Source organism: Acartia tonsa, chromosome 14 (assembly GCF_053477335.1).
Source record: "Acartia tonsa isolate MP-2025a chromosome 14, ASM5347733v1, whole genome shotgun sequence".
In the NCBI taxonomy this organism is placed as follows: domain Eukaryota; kingdom Metazoa; phylum Arthropoda; class Copepoda; order Calanoida; family Acartiidae; genus Acartia; species Acartia tonsa.
The window spans coordinates 37188460-37211419 of NC_137273.1; the positions used below are offsets into that span (position 1 = coordinate 37188460).

A 22960-nucleotide genomic window follows, 5' to 3' on the forward strand; every position below is an offset into this window, starting at 1 on the left:
CTGCTTGTTTGTTTGGTAGAATACTTAAAGGCTAGGGCTCGTTGAATCCGAACTCGTTACCCCGTGGGCCGAGAACGCTCGGCTTACCAGATTAAAAAACCCTAGGTGTACCATTTTCTTCCTACTTTAAAATTTTCGAACCTTTACAAAAAGCTTGAATATCCAAAGTGCTTTAAAATCTATTCAATTCCTGATATCTTAGATGTCAAATAAGCAAACAAAATTTTAATTTGTTAAACATAAATGAACGTCATCGTATAACTTTAAAGTTTAGTAAATTGATTGTATGTTATCAAATAATCATTAAGTTTTACAATAAAAAGGTAGAGGCACAAAGTAACTCAAAAATCAGCCACGTGACGTCATAAAAATGAGGAATTATCCATCTCTATTTTAGAGGATTTCTTTCCCAGTTCTCTCATCTCCCTCATTTTTATGATGTCACGTGGCTGATTTTGAGTCACTTAGTCCCCCCTACATAAAAAGTTGGAAAAAAATAAAATCACAAAAAAAAAATTAACATTCAGTAAAAAAAACAATAAAATTTTATTATTTTTTTTTCTTCGACAATAAAACTAAACTTATATATATATTCGATATCGTTTGTTTTAAATAATTTGTGTTTAGAATAACCTGCGCAGAATATATGTTGTAAATTATTCCTTTAATTCCTGAGAAAAAAAACTTAATAGTTTTTGGAATCACCTCTTGTGGTTTTGTAAAAAGACACTTAAGCTTCTATAGACAGTGATATTGCACCCAAAAAAAACTTTTTTTTCCTGTCAGTCAAACTTATCATTATTACACAACAATAATGGAGAAATTGAAAAAATGACGGAGTTTAAAAATGTTCTAAATATGTAACTTATATCAAATCAAAGATAAGGATGTTTTTTTGTCAGTCATTGACTAATTAGTTTCCTCTTTTTAACAATTAATTTATTCTGGTAATTTTTAGATTTTTTCTTAATTTGTCTTTAGGTTAGGTTAACCCCGACCCTTATAAACCTCCCTTGGGAATTATGTATAACCAACAAGCATAAGTTACAAGTAAACCATCAAACATATATAATTTTGTATCACAACAAATAACAAACGATTAAACAGAACTAAATTAGTCGTTTTGCTGTTTTTGTGAAAATAAGCCACCTATATAAATTGCACATATCACAAGAATACGACTTTCAACTGTTGATATTTTTTAATTTACATTTTTGAAAATAAAAATTCTTTTAAATAGATTCCCTATAAATGTACTTTAAACCATTAAGCATGAAAGAATATGTATTTCGTGCAACTACCCATTTCGGGACAGTCTGCAGATAAAAAGGTCGTCATTTCTACCAAGCCAAACCCGCTAATCAGCTAAAGTCATAATTTTTTTTTACGAATTGTTTCAGTGGTTAGATACAGCCTAACTAAAGTTAAACTTATTGCTGGGTAACCTTGGTTATTTTTGTTCATGTTACCAGCAAAATTAACAATGAAAGTTGCTGCAATAATCAATTATTGATTAAAGTCACAAAAAAAGTTGCACAACACGGATGAGTACAAGATACTTAAAAGCAAAACTAACAAAATCAGACAATTGGATAAACGAACATTCAAATTAAAGAGAGGGTGCATTTTAGTTTAATTTAAAAGAAAAAAATTCTGAAAATCAATCCTATTATATAAAATAGTAATCTTTTTTGTCTGTAGCGAAGGATCTCGCTAACATCTAAACCGATATGAGTTACCTTTTTAGTGAAGCTTCTTATAGGTCCAGGAATAGTTATTTCTCGCCTCGTATTATAAACCGCTTTCCGATTAAAACCAGAGGTGAATTCTTAAAAAAACTTTTGCCTCACTAAGTAAAGCAAAAAGCAAAGTTATCCCCTCTAAATTTTTAGTGAGCCTCACTTCTTTTTTAAGTTGTATTATTCTTTCTTAGGGGAAGAAAAGATGAAAAGGAAAGAGCGATTCCTATGAACTTAATACGATAAAATGATTTTTTAATTATGAATTATTATTTAGCTATCCTATTATATAAAGTAGTAAGCGATTTTTGTCTGTCCCGAAGAATCTCGCTAACCGCCGAACCTGTATTGTTCTCCTTTACAGTGAAGCTTCTTATAGGTCATGGGAAGGTTTTAAACTATTTTTCGAGAGGGTGTCTTCACCCCCTCTCCCCCAAAAAAATATTTTTTTAACTCTTTTGAAACGCAAATTTAAAATAGGATGAGGTCGACTTTTCCTTCTCCTACCAGTGCAGTGCTCCTAGAGGCTTCTAGGGGCGTAGCCACTAGTCGTTTATAAAGAAATTGCAATATCATTCTAAAGAAAAAAAATATTGACTGCACTTTACTCACATTTCTCGAGTTTCCCTAGAGGCCACAAGGGGCGTAGCCGCTAGTAAGATTTAATTGGACTCTAGAAGCCTTACTTTAGAGTTAATATATGAACAGATCTATAGTATAGATATATTTAAAGATAATTACCTCCCTCTCCTTTTCAATGACCTTTTCGTCTGCTACCAAATTCTTTTCTGTGTTAATATGACCGACATCATTGGTTGATTTTCAATGACCCAATTGAAAGTCGGTACAAGGACACTACGATGGGAAGATACAGTTTATTAACCCTTTCTCCCTCTAGTTTTTAACTCTAATGATATATGCACTCAAGATTGTAATCAGAAAGAAACCGTCAAATTAATCATTTTACTTTCAGGTTATTTCTGTAGACTCTGACCCAAGAAATATAAATGCTCTTCTTTTGGGGAAAGGTAACTTTGGAATTTTCAATCTGGCTCTTTTTAAAAGCTAAGCTTTTCTATAATTACTAAATTAGGTAAAAATTGTAAGCGAAGCATCTCTTTATTCAGGTCTTCAATTCTACAAGAGTTAATATTCGTCAGTCCTACCGTAAACCAAAAAAATATCATGTTATAAATGGACATACAGACTCACTTTTAATGACTATAGAGTTGCTATGCTTTCTAAATTGTACATAACTACTACAGGATTCATTTAACTAAGTTTGAAGTCAATAGGACAATTCTAAGATTCCTAAAACTATCCGTTACGAATGGATTGCCATTTTCAAAACATTAGTAATTATATAGGTATAAAGATTGTTGTTTTTGTTGTAGTGTCTTAGATTTGGTTTGGTTGGGCTAAATTTAGTAAGGTATAGATAGCTGATCCATTTGGTGTAAGGCCTTGTATTGTTAGAGCATTCCACAAAAAATAAATTTGTATGTTTTGAGTAAAATGGATTTTTTTTAGTAACTGTCTATAGTGCCCAAGCAAAATGGAGGGTCACTGCTTTTGACCTACCTATTTTATTGACGTCAGGAAAACCCTATACCCCATCTCTTTTCTAGAGGGTTTCTTTCCCCCTTCTCTTTCTCTTTCCCTCTATTATGACGTCAATAGAATTTAAAAGATAGGCCAAAAGCTGTGGCATCTATCCCCATTTTCCTAGGGCTCTCGAAACACAGCTACGCTTTTTATTTTACTGTATGTAAATAAATGTTCAGGGTATTAGAGATATTTCAGAATATCAATATATAATTAACATCATGACCCTTTATTTCTTTATTTTAGAAAAGTCTGAAATTGGAAATCATATGAAAATTTTGTATAATAGAATAAGGTAAATTGTTTGTTGTATGTTTACTAATATTGCACTTTCTTAACCGTGTCCTAACTAAAGATGTTATAAAATTGCAATATTATACAATAAGAATTAAGATCATTTTTATGCATATTATATCCTATCATATAAAGTAGTAAGCTTTGTTTTATCTGTAGCGAAGGATCTTGCTATGGTTCTCCTTTGCAGTGAAGCTTCTTAAAGTTATTTATGGTTGAAGATTGTACGAATAAGGTGTTTATCTTTTTATTTTATTTTTTAATTTTGTTTAAAATTAAATAGTAGCTGCATTCATAAAAGAAGGAAAAAATTTACAATTGTTTTAAAAAACTGTTTAAAGTTATTTTTTGCTTTTGACATATCATTAAAACAAATACAACAATGTATTCAAAACCAAAAATCATATATTTCCGTGTACATATATAGAAAGATTTTTTTTAAATCATAAGAACAATAATCAAAAATATATAAAATTTATCCTTATATAAAGTAACAGGATGTTTGTCTTTCTGGGCTGATATGGTTCTCCTTTATAATGTAGCTCTCACATGTCTATGGAAGGTTTATATTTATTTTGGCGAGGGTACCTCCACCCTCCCAAGCCAAATCACCCCTGGAAAAAAAGACCCCATATTTTAAAATTTTTTCTCTTAAAGACTAAAACGTAAATTAGATGGTTTAACCCCCCCCCCCTCCCCAATTCTAGGGGCTTGCTAGTACAATAAGAGAAAATCATACACATAAACAGTAAATATTGTATCAATAATGTTCAATAATGAACAAGGATGACAACATCCATAAAAGCGAAGCTCTGAAACTTAACATTTACTCTTGTAGAGTGTCAGAACAGAATATACAAAATATGAAAATTAAATATATAAGTTTTGACAAAATTATACGTAGATTTGTTGCAAAACTTCTTAAATACAGAATATTTTTTAAGGACATACTGACATTTTTAGTACTTGATTATAGAGTTGCTTCGCTCAAAATATTGAATCAGAATTCCAAAAATCAGATCAATCGGATGATTTAATCACATAAAAAATTGTTGTTAAAGAAGTTAAAAAATGAAAATGTTTAAAATGGGCGTACGGACATTCTGGTAACGATTATAGAGTTGCTACGCTTTCTAAATCGTACCTAACTACTAAAGGAATCACCATGCAAAGTTTGAAATCGATAGGACAATCCTAACATGCCTAAATTAACGAAAAAAGCTAATTATAGAAAAGCTTCGCTTTTAAAAACTGTAAATTTTTAGCACTAACTTTTTTGTTATAGTGAGGGAGGTGATTTTGGAGCTACAGATGAATCGTCAAATATGGTAAGACATAAAAACATCTTTGATAGGTTTGGGGATCTTAATTGACGATAAATTGATGTACACCCCAAATTATGATCAACAAAATTATCCCTTCTGTAGATAAAATAATTTGTAGGGACGTTTTTACTCTGCTAGATTATTTATATTAGTTTGTGCAACCCTATCAAAATGAGTAAAAAGTCCTACAAGTTTTTTTTCAGTTTTTTAAGGTGTTATGCTTCAAATTCCTTTTTTTTAAGTAATTCTAAATTGAGATAAACATACAGACGAACACTGAGTTATTATAGAAAATTTTTAAAGTTTATTTTTTAAAATTTTAGGTCGATTCAGTACCATCAATTACCTTAGAGGAAATTTGGAATTTTTTAACAAATTTATTTTTCATTCTTTTCCTTATTTGATATAACAAGGATAAAAACATCCATAAAAAGTGAAGCTCTGAAATGAAAGGACACTTGTAGAGTGTCAGAATTGAATAAGAAGAACATTAATAAGTCCAAACAAAATTGTAAGTAAATTTGTTACAAAACTCCTTAAATACATGGTGCTGTTTAAGGACATTTTTAGGACTTGATTATATAGATACTTTGCTTATAACATTGTACCTTGTTGTAATAGGAATCAGTATTAAAAAATCAGATGAATCGGATAATTATAACATACAAAAATTTGATGTCAAAAAGTAAAAAAAAATCAGCATGTTTTAAATGGACGTACGGACTTAATGGTAACGATTATAGAGTTGCTGTGCTTTCTAAATCGTTCCTAAATGTTATAGAAATCATCATGCAAAGTTTGAAATCGACAGGACAATTCTAACCTGTTGAAATTATCGCTTTTAAAAACAAAATAAGAATACCAACATCCATAGAAGCGAGGTATATTCAAAAGTGAGAGTCAGGCAAATTAATGTTAAATCGTTAAAAATGCGAGCAGCCAATGGACGATAAATTGACGTACAGCCCCAATGATGAAACACAAAATTCTCTCTTCTGTAGATTACACTTATTGGTTAAATCGTTCGGAAACTTTTGAAATCAACCAATTAAAAATTCAAGTCCTTAAAGTTGTTAAGCCAACGAATAAGAAAACGTTGTTAAAAACTTTGGGGACTAGTGTAATGAACAGCCTATTGTCCCCTTCCTTCCTGAAGAGCAACTAGTAAAACATTTATTTTCTTTCTGATTCCAAAGTTAAAATTGAATAGAACATACTGAAATACCTCAACTATGCTGATGTTATTCTCAATATAGATGCTCTGGGTCAAGACTGTGAGGTATGAGAGATAGATAGATAGATAGATAGATAGATAGATAGATAGATAGATAGATAGATAGATAGATAGATAGATAGATCATTTATGTAGTGAAGCCAGATCATCATCCGCTTGTTATGATATGCGATACTTTAACGCCCGCTATAGGATATTAGGTTAGGTATCATCCAACAGACAACCAACCCTTTAATTGCACGACCTTTGCCTGGAAGTCATGACTGTGTATGTATGGTAATGAGTTTAGCCTGTAATTGGCCGAGGCATTCTTCCTACTATTGCCAGACACAGCAGAAGAAGCAGTGGCGTGCGAAGCACTTTGTCTAGGGGGGGGCATTTTGAAGATTTTGTAAAATTTTGCCCCCCCCTAAATCAAAGTGCCCCGGGGGGGCACTTTGCTTTAGGGGGGGGCATTTTGATTATATATACTAATTTTAAATAAGGGCGTTTTAAGGGGTGGGATTATTTGATTATGGGCCTTCTAGTCCTTATCCCTTCTTCCCCATCCCTATTTCCCATTTATATCCCCCATCTCTTCCCCCCCTCTCTTCTCCCCCATCCCTTCTCCCCTGACTGAAGGGAAGGGAGCTAGAAAGCATCTTCGAAAAAAAAGTACAGAAGATAATTTAACCTTCCACCCCCCCCCCCCCCCCCACCACAAAACATTTTTTATGGGAGGAAGGGGATGTTATAAAATCTCAGCAGGAAGGATGAATAACCCCATTAAAAATTTTTTTTGGGGGGGGGAGATAAAAACACTCATTTTGGAAATAATTTACCAAAAATAAACCTTATATGTAGAACTGATTTTAAATATTTCTTTATTGTATGACAACAAGGATGACAACATCTATAAGTAGCAAAGCACAAAAAATCATTAATAAGAATATAGACAAGAAGATTTAAAGAGCATTAGTTTAAATAAATATATATTTTAGGTAGAAAAAGTCACAAATCCTTTTTCTTGTATGTTGTGTGATGACAGTCAAAGTAAATTACATACTAGATGCTCGGAACAACGAGAGATTTTATTTTTTTGATATTATAATCCACAAAAAAATTTATTGTCCTATAAAATCCAAAGATATAAAGAACTTTGTAAAAAATAAAATAAAATACTTGTCCTTTCATCTACAGATATGAAAATCTCTTAGAAATATGGAAAACTTTGGGGTATAGTCTCTTTTGTGGCAACGCCTCAATTCGTCGTATTTTCATAGTAGCTTTTAATAGTTTATTATAGGTTAAGTTAGGTTAGGTGATTTTCCCGCAGGTTTAGGCAATTGGCCCCACAGGGGCTATAAATAGGGGAAACGGTACTGTGAAAATATGAAGAAATTAAGAGGCAATGTCACGAAAGGGACTATACCTGAAATTTGATTTTGATACCCTTAGCTATAAAATTTTTTTGAATTGGACCAAACAATGGGGGAATTGTGAAAGATACAAAATTGCCAAAAACGTCCTAAAAAGCAGTCCGACCTCCAGAAATTTCTAATATTTAATTATACTCCATAATGTTGGGAGTGTTAACATTAAGTTTTAGCCTTCTATCTTTAATTGCAGTTAAGAAAATTACATTTCCCCATTAGCATTACAAACTGACAGCCATAGTTATTATAGAGAAGATAAAAAGTTATATCAACAAATCCTACCCTCTTCAAATGGCAATTTAACAATATGTCAATTTTTCATGAAGTGGTGTTTTCAAGGATTTATTAGGGCAGTGTGCAAAGAGCACCGAAAAATATTTATTTCCTCTTTTAACTAAAATCAATTAACTACAACAAGAGTGACGTATTTTAACAAGTTAGGAATATAGAGTGTAGTTAGTTTCAAGGCTCTATAATGAAAATTGCCATAAAAAAAAACATGTCTTTTTGTACACAAAAAAATTATAAACTTATCCTGAACATCATATGACATCATATATAGTTATTCATTTAGACAGACATACAATGTTGAAAAAAAGGCTTAGATAAATATCAACGCTGTTTCATTTTTATTTAAATAACTTTTTGATTAAATATTTGATTTTTACAAATGTTTTTATACAATGTGATAAAAAGCAGAAACCAATTGGAAGGGTGCGAAGCGCAAATTTTTTTCTTCAAATATGCAGGGAGGAGGGAAGGTGTTTTGGGCTATTTATTACACTAGTCCCCAATATTTCATATAAACATTTTCTTATTCGTTAGCTCAACATCTTTTGGGATTTAAATGGAATATTGATTTGTTGGTTAATTAAGTTGAGTTTCCATACGTTTCATCCACTAATTGTAATCTATATAAGGGGTAATTTTGTGTATCATCATTGGGGATGTACAAAATTTCTTTGGTAAAAAGTTTATATTATACAAAAAAAGATACTTTCTATAGAGGTTAAATGAATAGTAACTGTCTGTTTGGCGCGAAGCGCCAAAAAATTTTTTTGTTGAGTATTTCTTGATCTTTTTTTTTGGAAATTGGGAGAGTTTTGCTTTTTGTAGGGTAGGGGGCAAAAAGGGGCATTTTTGTTTACCAGGGGGGGGCAAAACGGGGCATTTTTCAACATTTAGGGGGGGGCAGGGGGGGCGGTCGCTAGGGGGGGGCAGGGGGGGGCGTTTTGGTCGCTAGGGGGGGGCGATTGCCCCAAACGCCCCCTTCGGTTCGCACGCCACTGAGAAGAAGGTATATTATTTGCCGTCTCTAGTATGACGCGGTGTGGATCAGATTCCTAATCAATAAACCATCAAATCGTAAACCCTTAACGGTCGGGGGGAGGGCATTGAACGCCCCCCCCCCTCCTCCGTTTTTTCTATATCATTTTCTGCATGTTAAAGATAAAGAGCCCAAACTGCGTGACTTTTTAAGTATGGGTATGACACATAACTGAGAGTTGGAGCACTGGATGCCAGCAAACCTGGCAGGGTCATCCAGGTAAAGAGCAAAAAAAAAATTTACTTAAACCAAGCATTTCATTTTATCAAAATACTAAAATATCCTCTAGTAGTACATTCTCATATAAAATATAGGTGTTCAAGTCAATTTCAGGTTCCAGGTATGATCCTGCAGGTCCTGATCCTCCAGGTCTCCAGAAATGTTTAAAAGACTCCTGTGGCCGCAATTTTTGACTTAGAGACTTCAAATTTTAAACTTAAGCTATTCTTACATGTCTACATAACGTATTAAAATTTCATAAAGATCCGCCGCCGTTTTTTCTCGCCGACCGTCTGCTAAGTACAGCTGTGGCCGCTGAAATTTATATTTTGATATTTCAAATATAAAATTTACATAAAGGTAAACATTTTCTGCAAAAAATAGTTTTTCTAGCTTCAAAAATAAGAAAATTACAGCCGGTTGAAATTTTGAAGTAAAAAAAGGACCTAAAAACAAAGGTTGTTAAATAAAAGGGTGAAGGAGGCGAAAATTGACTTTAAATTACTTAAGGTCGGAAATTTTTTATCAAACAGGGGACTTGCACAAAAAAATTTTAGCCCTCTAGCTCTAATAGGAACTGAGATAATAAGGGGGGCGTTGAACGCCTCCCCCCCCCCCCCGACCGTTTAGGGTGCGGCAATGGGCCCGACTGTTATGGTTAATACAACGGGTCTATATACATACAAACAAGGTTGACTTATTGAGTAGTATCGCTCTTAAAACCAGAATAAATTTAGTCAAGAAATAACTAAAATTCAAACCTAAATACTTTCTTTTCAGTTTCAAAAATTTAATTTAGAAATAATTGAATAAAACACTTCCTGCTTTTAAATTCAGGTTAAAACAAACAGAATTTTTTTTTCAAATTAAAGTTTTTATATAATGTGTTTTTCTTTTTGTATTTAAAATTATGTAAGCTTCTTAAAAGCGCAGCTTTTCTATAACTAGGGTCGTACCGTTGCGTCCGTAACATATAGCTCTTTACATGAATTTAGGCTTGTTAGAATTGTCCTATCGATTTCAAATTTTGCATGGTTGTTTCTGTAAAAGTAAGGTACTGTTTACGAGAAAGCGTATAAAGGGGTAGTTTCACGAAATGCATTTGAACTTAATTTAGTGAACCGCATATTTTTTCTTGGGTAATTGGTTAAACTACATTTATATGGCATATATTTGAAAGAATTTCAATTTTCTACTACGTAGTTTTTAAAATAACAATACTTGAAAATCGTCTATTTAAATTGCATATATCACAAAAAGCCGGTTTTCAAGTCTTGATATTTTCAAAACTACGTGGTAGAAAATTGAAATTCTTTCAAATATATTCCATATAAATGTGTTTAACCAATTAACCACAAAAAAATATGCGGTTCACTAAATCAAGTTCAAATGCATTTCGTGAATCTACCCCTTTTATAATAAAAAAAATTAATTGAAGGTATTGGTTCATTTATTCTTTTCTTCAAGCCAAAAAATCAAGTTCTCTTCTCCCTAAACGTAACTTACATACGGACATTTCGAATTGAGTGTTGCTTTGCCACTAAAAATGAATGGTTAAAGAAAAAGAAAAACGTTGGAAAAAATACTGCATTAGTCAGTGGTTTATACAAAATAGTTAAAAAAAAGAAGCATTACACAAATAGAAAAGATGTTTAGAAAAAAATAGATAAATCCTTATAATAAAGTAACAAGATGTCTGTCTGTATGTCTCTTTACTTGTACCGAAGGATCTAGCTAACCGCTGAACTGATATGGTTCTCCTTTGTCCCTGGGAATGTTTATAACTATTTTGGGGTAGGGTACCAACACTCTCCCAAGAGAAATTGCCCAAAGAAAAAAATCACAGCCCCCACTAGTTTTTTTTCTTTTAAAGCTGAATTAAAAATTTCCCCTCCTCCCCTATCCAATTTTTTTTTTCTTTTTTAATTTAAGATAAAAAATAGTAGTCGATCAACCCCCCCGAAAAAAAAAATTAAATTAATATTGGACATCCTTGCCTTTAGGATATAAAGATTAACCCCCCCCCCCCAAAAAAAAAAAAAATAAAAAGCTTGGACGCATAGACGTCCAAGGGGAGGGGGGTAATGGGGCGATTACCCCCCCCCCCCATTTAAAATTTACCTCTACCCTGGGGGTGCCGTAGGCACCCTCAACCATTTAGGAGGGGTTATTTACCCCCCCCCCCCCCCAAACAATTTTGGGGGGGTAAATATCCCCCCCAAAATAAAAAATCTCTAATAAAAATTTTTTTGCGCGCTTCGCGCGCATTTTTAATACTATATATTTAATAAAATTTAAATTACCCCCCCAAAAAATTTTACCCCGGGGGTAAATTTTGGGGGGGGGGGGTAAACTAAATTTACATAAAAAAAAATTGGACGCCCCTGCTTACTACTTTACAAAATAGTCTAAATATGAATGAAGCAAAATAAATTGCTAAACAAAAATGAAAAAATGCGGGGTTTTGTAAGCAAGACTATTTTTCCATTTTTTATTGTGATAATAATCGATGCTTTCATTACCACAAATAGACAAATTAATCATTTCTAGTAGCGCAGCTACTCTATAAATAGGACATGTATGCACGTCAGTATGACGGACCGTCAAAAAAACTTAATATTTCGAATTTTAGTTGATTTTAAATTTTTCTATAATGTATTATAATGAAATGTTTTTTGTTTGCAAAGCCTTATTTAATTAGGGTGGGTCCCTACGTCCTCCCTTACGTCCGTATCGTTAATTTTTTGATGTTAGAATTGTACTGACAATTTCAAACTTGGCATGATGATTCCTATAACAACTTTAAGCTTACCAACTCTATAATAATTACCAGAAAGTCAGTAGGTAAAATAACAATATTCTGTTTTAGCCATTTTAACAACAAATTTTTCTATGATGTAATCATCCTTTTCTTTCCAATAAAAATTCATAGAACTATTAGACACTATGTGAAAGCAAATTTAAATATGAAATTATATTTCTAGTTCAATATTTAATGCTGTTATGGATATTGTTACCCTTGTTGTTATTGCTTTATTGGTTGCTTGTTATTGCTCCGCTTCTAATGGATAAAATTACTCTTGTTGTATATTGAATAAAACAATATCTTTTATATCATTACATATGCTCAGTATTATAATATTCAATATGTTTAATAGATGTGTACATATGTATTTGGAAATAAAGATACATGTAAAATGCGTTTTCAAATATGAAAGACTTGCGGGTACTTCTCCTAGAAGTCTCTAGGGGCACTAAAGATGGTGGGGTGGGGGGGGGGGGGGGGGGGTAGATGATTCCCCATATTTTCAGCCTAAGTTTTAAAAAGAAAAAGTGAGAGAATATTGTTTTTTAATTAGTTGTAAATTGTAATAATATTGTGTTTATGATACACGGTAAAAAAATTTTTCATTCATGACCCAATTGTTAGAGCCGTTTTAGAGATCTTTTAAAAGTATTTCTTAAAAGTAGGGGTTCCATAATTAATAAAATGGTTGGCTAAGCCAGCCAAGATTTTATATGTTCTCATATTATCTAGGTGATAACCCAGTATCTGTGGAGGAAGCCTAAGCCAGCCAAGATTTTATATGTTCTCATATTATCCAGGTGATAACCCAGTATCTGTGGAGGAAGCCTAAGCCAGCCAAGATTTTATATGTTCTCATGCACTGGAAGAATATCTTCTTTAAAAAGGTGAACATTTTACTCCCTTAAAAAATTTTCATTGGGGTATGGTGGGTTGTCCTCCTCCCATCTAAACCATAAACCACAAAATGACTAGTCAAACACTTTAACCTATAAGATGGTCTAGAATAGGATAGGTTAGGTTAAGTGTTTTTCCAATCCGACGTTTGGGACTCCTGCGTTTGTCAATAGTACAATGCAATATATTTACATATATTTATATCGACTACTTTACTTTAGTCAAAGTGACTAAAATTGTTGATAGGCAAAATCAGATAGATTTCTTTGGTGTTATTTAATAGGATACACTGAAAACATAGTCTGTCTTTACGTCTGTATATCAACCTGTTCCAGTTAGTTATTGAAATTGACAAAATATTTTTTCTTTATTGGCGTTTTTTTTATAAACACAAATTGATGAATATGAAATGAGGTACCTAAGAAATACGAAGCGAAAAATCATCATTATTCTTTTAATCAAATAACTTTAAAACATAAAATGCCTTAAAATCTGCCATTTTTCATACTCTAATTAGCAATTGCTGCGCTTCTTATACACTTTTAAATCTTGGTATAATTGTTGCAAAATAGGTTTCAAAAAGTTCTCAAAAAGTGCTTCTTGGTCTGTAAGATTTAGATACCGAAATGAATCAAATTTTTGGCGGTTTCTATGGGTTTTCATTGATGTTAGTATGACAACAGACTTTCATAATTACAGATTTTTAAAAGCGAAGCTTTTCTATAATTAGGGTAAGTCCGTCCATCCGTCCGTCTGTAACGGATAGCTTTTTTCGTTAATTTAGGCATGTTAGAATTGTCCTATCAATTTCAAATTTTGCATGGTGATTCCTTTAGTAGTTAGGTACTATTTAGAAAGCGTAGCAACTCTATAATCATTACCAAAATTTCCGTACGTCCATTTTAAACATTTTTGGTATATTGATTCCTGGGACAACAAAGCATAATGTTATAAGCGAAGCAACTCTATAATCAAGTCCTAAATATTTAAGTATGTCCATAACCATTATCCTGTATAAAGCAGTTTTTCAACAAATTTACTTACAATTTTGCTTCGACTCTTATACATTTATATTCTGATTATTCAGTTCTGACACTATATAAGTGTTCATGTCCGTTTGTCCTACCGTTTCAATGCTTCGCTTTTATGGATGTTCTCATCCTTGTTAGTTTGGAAGCTTCTTTACAAATGACCAGGAATCTTAAGGGATAAGACAATGTACTAAAGATTTATATACATTGTACATCCCTAATGATGATTAACAAAATTACCCCATAAATCAAGGCAAAGCCTAAAGTGACGATGCTGTGAGAATTGGTGCAAAAAATATGACGTAACAAAAAAAATTAGCCAATGAGAGGCCGTTATTGACCAATGGCGGCCACTACCATTGCCGCCATTGGTCAATAACGGCCTCTCATTGGCTATTTTTTTTGTTACGTCATATTTTTTGCACCAATTCTCACAGCATCTTAAGTGACGTCAAAAAAATACGTCTAAAAAGGAAGAATGAGAGGAGATGTGGGAAAGAAAACCTCCCAAAAAGTGATGGATTTTTATGACGTCACACATGAAACTTAGGCTTTCTCTAAACTAAGGTTGAAAAGTTTGATCTTGGATACTGATAGTTTAGACCAAGAAATCAAGATTTAGGAAAAGTCTAAACAGTTTATAAGCCAACGAATGAGAGCAAATGACAATCAATTTTTGGATCTACTGCAGTTCACGGTAAAATATTGCTGGTAACGCAATTTTCCAAAAATCTATGAATTTTAAAGGCTGCTAGCTGCCAAACGGCTGAACGTACAGATTATGCCCGCACACTGTGTTAAGCGGCATAAAAAGGTCTACAAATAATCTGGAATAGCCATAAATCAATAATAGTCAAAAAAGACCTATTTTTCGCGTTTTTTCTTCAGTGAAGCTTTCCCTGTGCATCATTGGATCTTGGCTATTCCAGATTATTTGTAGACCTTCTTATGCCGCTTAAAATGGTTTGCGGGTATGATCTGTACGTTCAGCCGTTTGGCAGCTAGCAGCCTTTAAAATTCATAGATTTTTGGAAAATTGCGTTACCAGCAATATTTTACCGTGAACTGCAGTAGATCCCAATTCTTTAATTATTTGTAAGTCCTTAGTAATTTAATGATAGAACTTTTTATTATACATGGCAATTGTTGCGCTTTCTATTCAATATAATTTTGGATCATGGAAAGAGAGAAGATGATTAAAGTCCCTCCACAGATTTTGACATCATACGATAGAATAGCCAATGAGAGGCCAGTATACACTGTAATTGACCAATGGTAAAATTTATGCTGGCCTATCATTGGTTATCCTATCGTATGATGTCATAATCTGTGGAGGGACGTTAATCATTTTTGCAAAGAAAACTAAGTAGCGGGTCTCGTCATATTTTCACAGTAGTATTTTCTCCTATTTCTAGCCACTGCGGGGGACTGTAACCCTGCGGGGATTTACAGTTAAAATTTACCTAACCTAGAATAACTTATCAAAAGCTAATGTGAAAATACGACGAAAACCCCTAATTCGTTTCTTTCCATGATCCGAATTTTTCTATAATCTTACATTGCATACAACAGAAGATAAATCATCAAAAAAATCTATAGGAACCACTTTTATTTGAAAAGAATTAAAAAGTTTGATGTGAAGTGTTATCAACTTTAAGGTGTTGCCATAAAACAGCTTTAACTCGCAGAAGCAGTAATATGTAATGTGAAATATCAAAGTCGGCGAAGAATGCGATTATTGAGAGAATTATTCGAGTTAGAGTCAAATCAAAATCGTACAAATCCTTATAATAAAGTAAAAGAATGTCTTGTGTTTGTATGTTTGTACCAAAGGATCTTGCTAACTGCTGAACTTAACAGGGTAGCTTCTCTTAGGTCCCAAGAAGGTTTATAACTAATTTTGGGAAGGGTGCCAGCAACCTCTCCAGAGAAATCACAAAAATAAAAAAAAAATAAAAACGCCACCTTGCAGAAATTTTTGAAATTAGCTAAAAACATAACTAACACCATCTATTGGCGAAAAAGGACGTCATAGCTCAGTGGTAACTCACTGAGTTATGGTGATGAGAGTTTGAGTTCTAGTCCCCATATGGCAACTCGATTTCTTAGTTAAATACATTCACACAACTTCCCCTGGTTGTGTAAGAAGGGGATTATTGAGTAAGTTTGGATACTCAATAGTCACTTACATAATATCAGTACTACCCTTATCCCAATCCTCTCTGCGGTAAGCGTCATTCGTTATGGTGACTTAATTTGGGACACCTGCCATACTCAACGAGGGTGAGGTAATAATGAGTAGCTCACATGAGATAGTGGGTCAAGTCATAATGTGCTTGAACGTAGAGCTTGATAGCCCTAGTGGCTATACAAAAGTGTCTCAGCCTACTCCATGACTAATTTTACGTGTCCCTAGAAGCCTCTAGGGGCGTAGCTGCTAGTATACAAAATATCAATAAAATTTGACAACATTTTGATAATTCTGTAACACTGAAAAATGTGTCATAGTGTAGTTATAAGCAAACGAAAAGTGATGGGAATGGAAAGGAGGTGGCAAAAATAGGGAAAATTAAGTGATGGTAAAGTTAAGAAAAGGGAATTTTAAGATAAGGAAAATTGAAATGATGGGGAAGGAAAGAAGAGGGGGAAAGAAGGAGATTTAAAGGGAAAGAAAATGAAATTATGGGGAAGAAAAGAAGAGGTGAAGAGAAGGAGATTTAAACGAAAGAAAATGAAGTGATGGGGAAGGTAAGAATAGGGTAAGAAAAGGGGATTTAAAGGTAAAAAGAAAATGAAGTGATAGGGAAAGAAAGAAGGAATTTACATCTAAATTTAAAGTAAAGATGAATGAAGGTGATGTAGAAATGAGTCAAAAAATTTCTGCACTTTTAAATGTAATCAAATTCGGCAACCCAGTAACATTACCAACGTACAGACAGACAAATAAACAGACACAAACAATAATAAGTATTCTTATAAATATAAAATAATAATTATATAAATTAAGGGAACACTAACAATGTGAAACTATAGAATCTTTCTGTGTCTGGATTTTCTGGCTATTAGACAAATATATATTTAAAATGAACATAGAAATCATATACTTAAAACTGTATTCGAAATGCAGATATTATGAAACACCTTGATATAGTGATCATAGGGTTCTAGTTTTAATACAATTTAATGGTCATATAAATATCAGTAATTTTAGCCCAATTTTTAAGGTTTCAAAAGTTCATATGTCATACATAACAACTTTTATCAAATGTTGTTTTTTCGACGTAAGTCATTGTAATAATCTGTCAATATGGATGCAAAAATGAACAAAACTCCCTTTCAATGTTATTTTTGAAAAGAAGTTAGTAAAAGTGGCTGATTCAGATTATGAGGCCACTATAAATTTTACCATTGGTGAATTACAGTGTATACTGGCCTCTCAATGGTAAATTTTTTTGACGTCATAATCTGAGCCACTTTTACTAGCTTCTTTCGAAAAGTTGTTACATATAAAATGAGATTTAACATACTCTAAAACTAACTCAAATGTCCATTTAAAATGGTTTCTTTCAATTAAAGTTTGTATTCTAAGATTGTTATAAACTTTAATATTACAATAGAATCTGTACCATTTCAAGTCTGTTAGTGTGCTTTAATACTAGTGTTATATTTTGACTTTGGAAACATTTAAAAGACTGGGGTTAAGTTTCTATTTTATCTCGAGTCCCCAGTTAGACTTAGTAGACTTTCACACAAACTGCCTGTTTAGCACTGATAACCCCCCCCCCCCTAATCTTATTTTGGAATTAGATTTAAATGGGGGGGGGGGGGGCTACTTTTGCCCAACATAACCTAACCTGTCCTAAAGTATTTTAAAAATCGATAAAACTCCTAACCCCTTATTTTTAATTTATTTCAAAAATTAGAAAATGGGGGGTTATAAGTGTTCAACAAGGTACTTTGTGTGAAAGTTTCGACAAAGCGATAAATGGGGAGGTAAAAATGTAATCCTATAATATAAAGTAGCAAGCTTTTTTGTCTGTAGCGAAGGATCTCGCTAACCACTTAACCGATATGGTCCTCCTTTTCAGTGAAGCTTCTTATAGGCACAGGGAAGGTTTTTAACTATTTTTGGGGAGGGTATATACACCCTCCAAATAAAAATGACACCCCTCCCCCAAAAATATTTACTCTACATTTCTTAAAAACTTAAATTGAAAAAGGGGAGAGCTGAGGTCGACTTTTTCCCTCCAACCTTAAGTGCCCCTCTGGGGGGCGTAGCCGCTAGTATTTTTTAAAGTAATAAACTCGGGGATAAGACAATAAAAGATTAATTGATGTACATTCCCAATCATTATGTACAACGTTACACCCTCTATAAATTAAAATTATTGATGAAAAAAGTTAGGACGGCGCTAGTTTTAACCAACCAATCAAAATTTAATAAATGTCTCTAAAGATTTGGAATGATCAAAGCGAAAGAATGTTTATAAAAAAATTTTCTCGTATTAATTCGAATCCGGTGGATAGGAACCGGTTCTCATCAATATGAAAAAAATAAGTCTAGCACCGTATTATAACCAGTTTTCTACAAATAAAAATGTACAATCATAAGATTAAAACCAGTTTTTTTAGCCCCGAGATGCCGCAGAAAGCCGTTTATAATACGATACGATAAATAACTATTCTGTTACAGAGCGTAATCATTTTTTCACCAATTTTTTATATCTTTTCATCCCTAAGAATAGTTTTAAAGCACTCGCTAAATTTAGCTTAGAGCTTAAAGGTGAAAATGACCTGATTAATTTTTCCAGTATGGCTTCGAACCGATTAATATCCGCTGGATTAGAAACGATTCTCAGCTGTACTAGAAAATCTTGTATAGCATCGTATTACAGACAATTTTCCTGGAATATTAGAATAAAACTAAAAAAATCAATACCGGTTTGGTAAGCACGGGCCTCCGGCCCCTCAGGTCTAAAAAAACTTTTTAAATCATTTTCATTTCCGCGGAAAGCTGTCTATAATACGACGTGATAAATTACTATTCTAAAAAGCTTTAGGAAACTTATTAATAATTACGTGATATAAAAGAATTCTTATTAAAACATCAAAGTGTTGAAATTGACCAAAACGAATGAAAAATAGCCTTACTATTCATCATCTAAAAATCTTAAGACATAGATTTTAACCTAAATTAGGATAGCCTTTTAATATCAGATAATAGTTATTTATCGCATCATATCATAAACAGCTCTCCGCGGATATAAAAATGTACAATTATAAGATTGAAACTTGTTTTTAGCCTATAGATGCTAAAGGCACGGGCTAAAAAAGCTGTTTTTTTAATCTTGTGATTGCCCATTTTTGTTTTTGTAATAAATGTTTATACATAATAAGATTGTCCTTTTTTATATTCTTAAAAAACTGGATATAATAAAATGCAATACATATTTTTTCAGTATGGCTAAGAACCGTTTCTAATCCACCGGACATTAATCGGTTTCGAAGCGAAACTGAAAAAAAAAACTTTTATATTTTCAAAGCGCAAATGCAAATTTTATAATTAACAGTTCATTAATGTTCAAGTTTAATATTTATCTTCTGTTAATATTAAAACTGTTAGGAGGTGCAAAAAGAATATTTTTTTCTTTCTAATTTTTTAAAACTCTTCAAACTGTAGAAGGGGAAAACCCATGAAAAATTTATTATTTAACAAGAATGATGCGAATAATTAAAGTTAAATAAAATTTGTAATTAAATCATTCAACCTATTTGACTAATTAGACTAATCATTGATTTATTTTTAGGGAAATATGCCTTCAGCTTGTGATCAATTTCCTCAAATGGTAGAAGGTATTATTTAAAGATTATTAGATTTATTGATTAGTTTATTGATTTATAGCTAGATTATTGATTAATTTATAGATTAATCCTTATAATAAAGTAAGAGGATGTTTGTTTGTCTCTTTGTTTTGTCTGGTCCGAAGGATCTCGCTAACCGCGGAACCGATCGGGTTCTCCTTAACAGGGTAACTTCTCATAGGTCCCGTGAAGGTTTGTAACTATTTTGGAGGAGGGAAAAAATAAAAACGCTGCGGACATTTTTGCAATTAGCCAAACACATAAATAACACCATCTATCGGCGAGAATAATAATTTTGGTAAATAGCTGATTTTAAAATAGGTTGAAAAGAAACAATTTTACTTGCCCCTAGAGGTCTCTAGGGGCGTAGCCGCTAGTATATTTATAAATTGATATCTAATTATAGACTGATAGTTCGATAGAACGATTAGATTTATAGATTGATAATATGAAGATTGCATTTTTTATAGATTATTATATTATTGGATTGATTGATTGATTGATGAATTAATAGACTGACATATCGCCCCCTCGCCCCCCCCCCCCCACACATAAAAAGCTTGTAAGCAATACTGCAATAATATTATTAATCAGGATTCAGAGTTTCTGGTTACAAGCCGTACACAGAAACCGGTTTTGACGCGGAGATGTTCAAGTACACAGAAAAAGAGATGTCACAACAAGGAATCATTTTCTTATCTATAACAAAACATTTTTTAAAAGCGAAGCTTTTCTATAATTAGGGTCGGTCTATCCATCCGTCCGTCCGTCCGTAACGGATAGCTTTTTTAGTTAATTTAGGTATGTTAGAATTGTCAACAACAAATTTTTATGTGATCTAATCATCCGATTGATCTGAGTTTTGGTATATTGATTCCTGGGACAACAAAGTATAATTTTATAAACGTAGCACCTCTATATTTATAATCAAGTCCTAAATATGTAAGTATGTCCATAGACATTATCCTGTATAAAGCAGTTTTTCAACAAATTTACTTTCAATTTTGCTTCGACTCTTATACATTTATATTCTGATAATTCAGTTCTGACACTATATAAGTGTTAATGTCCGTTTGTCCTACCGTGTCAGTGCTTCGCTTTTATGGATGTTATCATCCTTGTTAAGACAACAATTTAGGTCCTATTCCTATTATACAGAGTAGTAAGGTTTTTTGTCTGAAGCTTAAGATCTTTGAAATGATTGTTTTTTTTATTTTAGGTAAGCTTCAAATAGGTATTTTTATGGTTTTGGGCTATCTAATTTTCAAATATAAGTCTTATGATCGTTTTAAGCAATTCATCTATCCCCTTTGAATACAAAGTCTCTAGATGCTAGAGGCGCATTCGCTAGTATGCATGAAATAAAAAATAAACATTAAAAGCAATAATATCAAATTAGTCTCAACTTTCTAAATACTTAAATAAAAGTATCAGGATCTGTGTCTGTCTGTCTGTAACAAAAAATATTGCCAACCAATATGATTCTCCTAAACAATGAAGCTTTTCGTAGGTTCCAGGAAGGTTTATAACAATTTTGGGGAGGACTCGCTCCTATTATTTATCCCCGAAGAGATGAAGGTCGGGGTCAACAAAACAGGGATTCTTTGATTTCTTTTTTATCATGGAAAATTATCTATAATACGCTACGACACATAATTTTTCAGTATGGTTCAGAACCAGTTTTAATCCAGCGGAAATTAATCGGATTTGAAGTCATAGTTTAATAGTTATTTATCGCATCTTGTTATAGACCAGGGTGGGTTAATTTTCAGGGAGGAAGGGAGGGGACAATGGATCGAATATTCATATTTTAGGAGTCTTAGACTTTGGGGACTGGCTTAAAGGGAATGTGCATGAATTTAGCAGTTTCTGACTTTGGGGACTAAAATATGAATGACGTCACGAGAAATCATGCAACATGACGGGGCATTCTTATAAAAACTAGCGCAATAATAAAAATGTAAACAATAAACAAACAGACAGAAAATTTTTACTTTAATTGTTTTAAAATCATAATGAAAAAATAATTATGGAATATTTGTTTGCAGTTATGATTATAGAAATTATTGTATTTATTTTTTTAAAATTAATAATTGAATTGCTTTTAGATATCTTTCATTAATCAAATTTAAAATAAATGAGTTATAAAGTAGCTACGCTAATAGAATATATTTTCTGCTGTTGATTATAGCTCAGTGTATGGCAATATTAGAAAGAAATACATACACAAACAAGCGTCTCAATATACACACACATTTCTGAATAAAAAATTTAATGACACGTGGCGATTTTTGGTTTCCTTTTTTAAATGTTTTATTGACAAGATATAATATAATATTTATATCCTTTTATATATAGTAATACGTTTTTTGTATGTTGATATAGTTCTCCATTTTAGAGGGCATTACATTACAAGATAAAATTTAGTCTAGTGATGATTTTATAAAAACTTTATAAGCGAAGCTTTTTATAATTTAAGGGTCGTTCTGTCCGTACGTCTGTCCATTACGGTTAGCTCATTTTGTTAAATTAAACAGATTAGAATTGTCCTATCGATTTAAAACTTTACATGATGATTTCTATAACAATTAGGTATGACTTGGAAAACAAAGCAACTCTATAAGAATCTTTAATATTTTTCAGATGAAATCTTGTATAAAATGCAAACAAGCAAAAAATGTGATACTGCCTAGGTTTCCAGGAGAACAACAAAATGGTTACGTTATATATACATTTTTTATCAAAACAAAGTTGACAACTACCAAAGCATAGAAATTTAAATATTAAGAAAATACGTTGTAATTAATGGAATGTTAGGAAGGGAAAGACATACAGATTGACATTTTTAATCATACTGTACCTTTGCCACTAATTATTAGCAGATAGAAGATTGCTTTTCTGTTATCATTTCATTCTTATTATTTAGGTACCTAATTTTGAGAAAAGTAAGGGAATAGTGAATAGTTCCTTATGTAACATCGCCCCATATGGGGCTATTCTTCGTGTTTTTAAAATGGCTTTTTATAGGTTATTTTAGGTTAGGCTAGGTTAGGTTAGGTTATATTGGGTTAGATGATTGCCCCACAGGGTTAGGTAATGGCCCGTTGGGTTAGAGCCTCCCGCAGGGGCTATAAATAGGAAAAAAGCTACTGTGAAAAATACGAAGAATCGCCCTATATGGTGCGATGTTACGAAAGGGACTATAT

The 22960-nt window shown here is 32.5% G+C and overlaps 1 protein-coding gene across 1 annotated transcript in view; it reads left to right on the forward strand.

The window, feature by feature from the left end:
- Positions 1–22960, forward strand: part of LOC145306637 (uncharacterized) — a 50806-nt gene that overhangs the window by 17056 nt on the left and 10790 nt on the right. Inside the window, exons 6-13 of the mRNA XM_080148918.1 lie at positions 2713–2767; positions 3591–3639; positions 4924–4966; positions 5287–5314; positions 6172–6242; positions 12765–12851; positions 19700–19745; positions 20349–20436. Of these exons, the coding sequence (XP_080005044.1) occupies positions 2713–2767; positions 3591–3639; positions 4924–4966; positions 5287–5314; positions 6172–6242; positions 12765–12851; positions 19700–19745; positions 20349–20436 (467 nt within the window). The remainder of the gene's footprint in view (positions 1–2712; positions 2768–3590; positions 3640–4923; positions 4967–5286; positions 5315–6171; positions 6243–12764; positions 12852–19699; positions 19746–20348; positions 20437–22960) is intronic.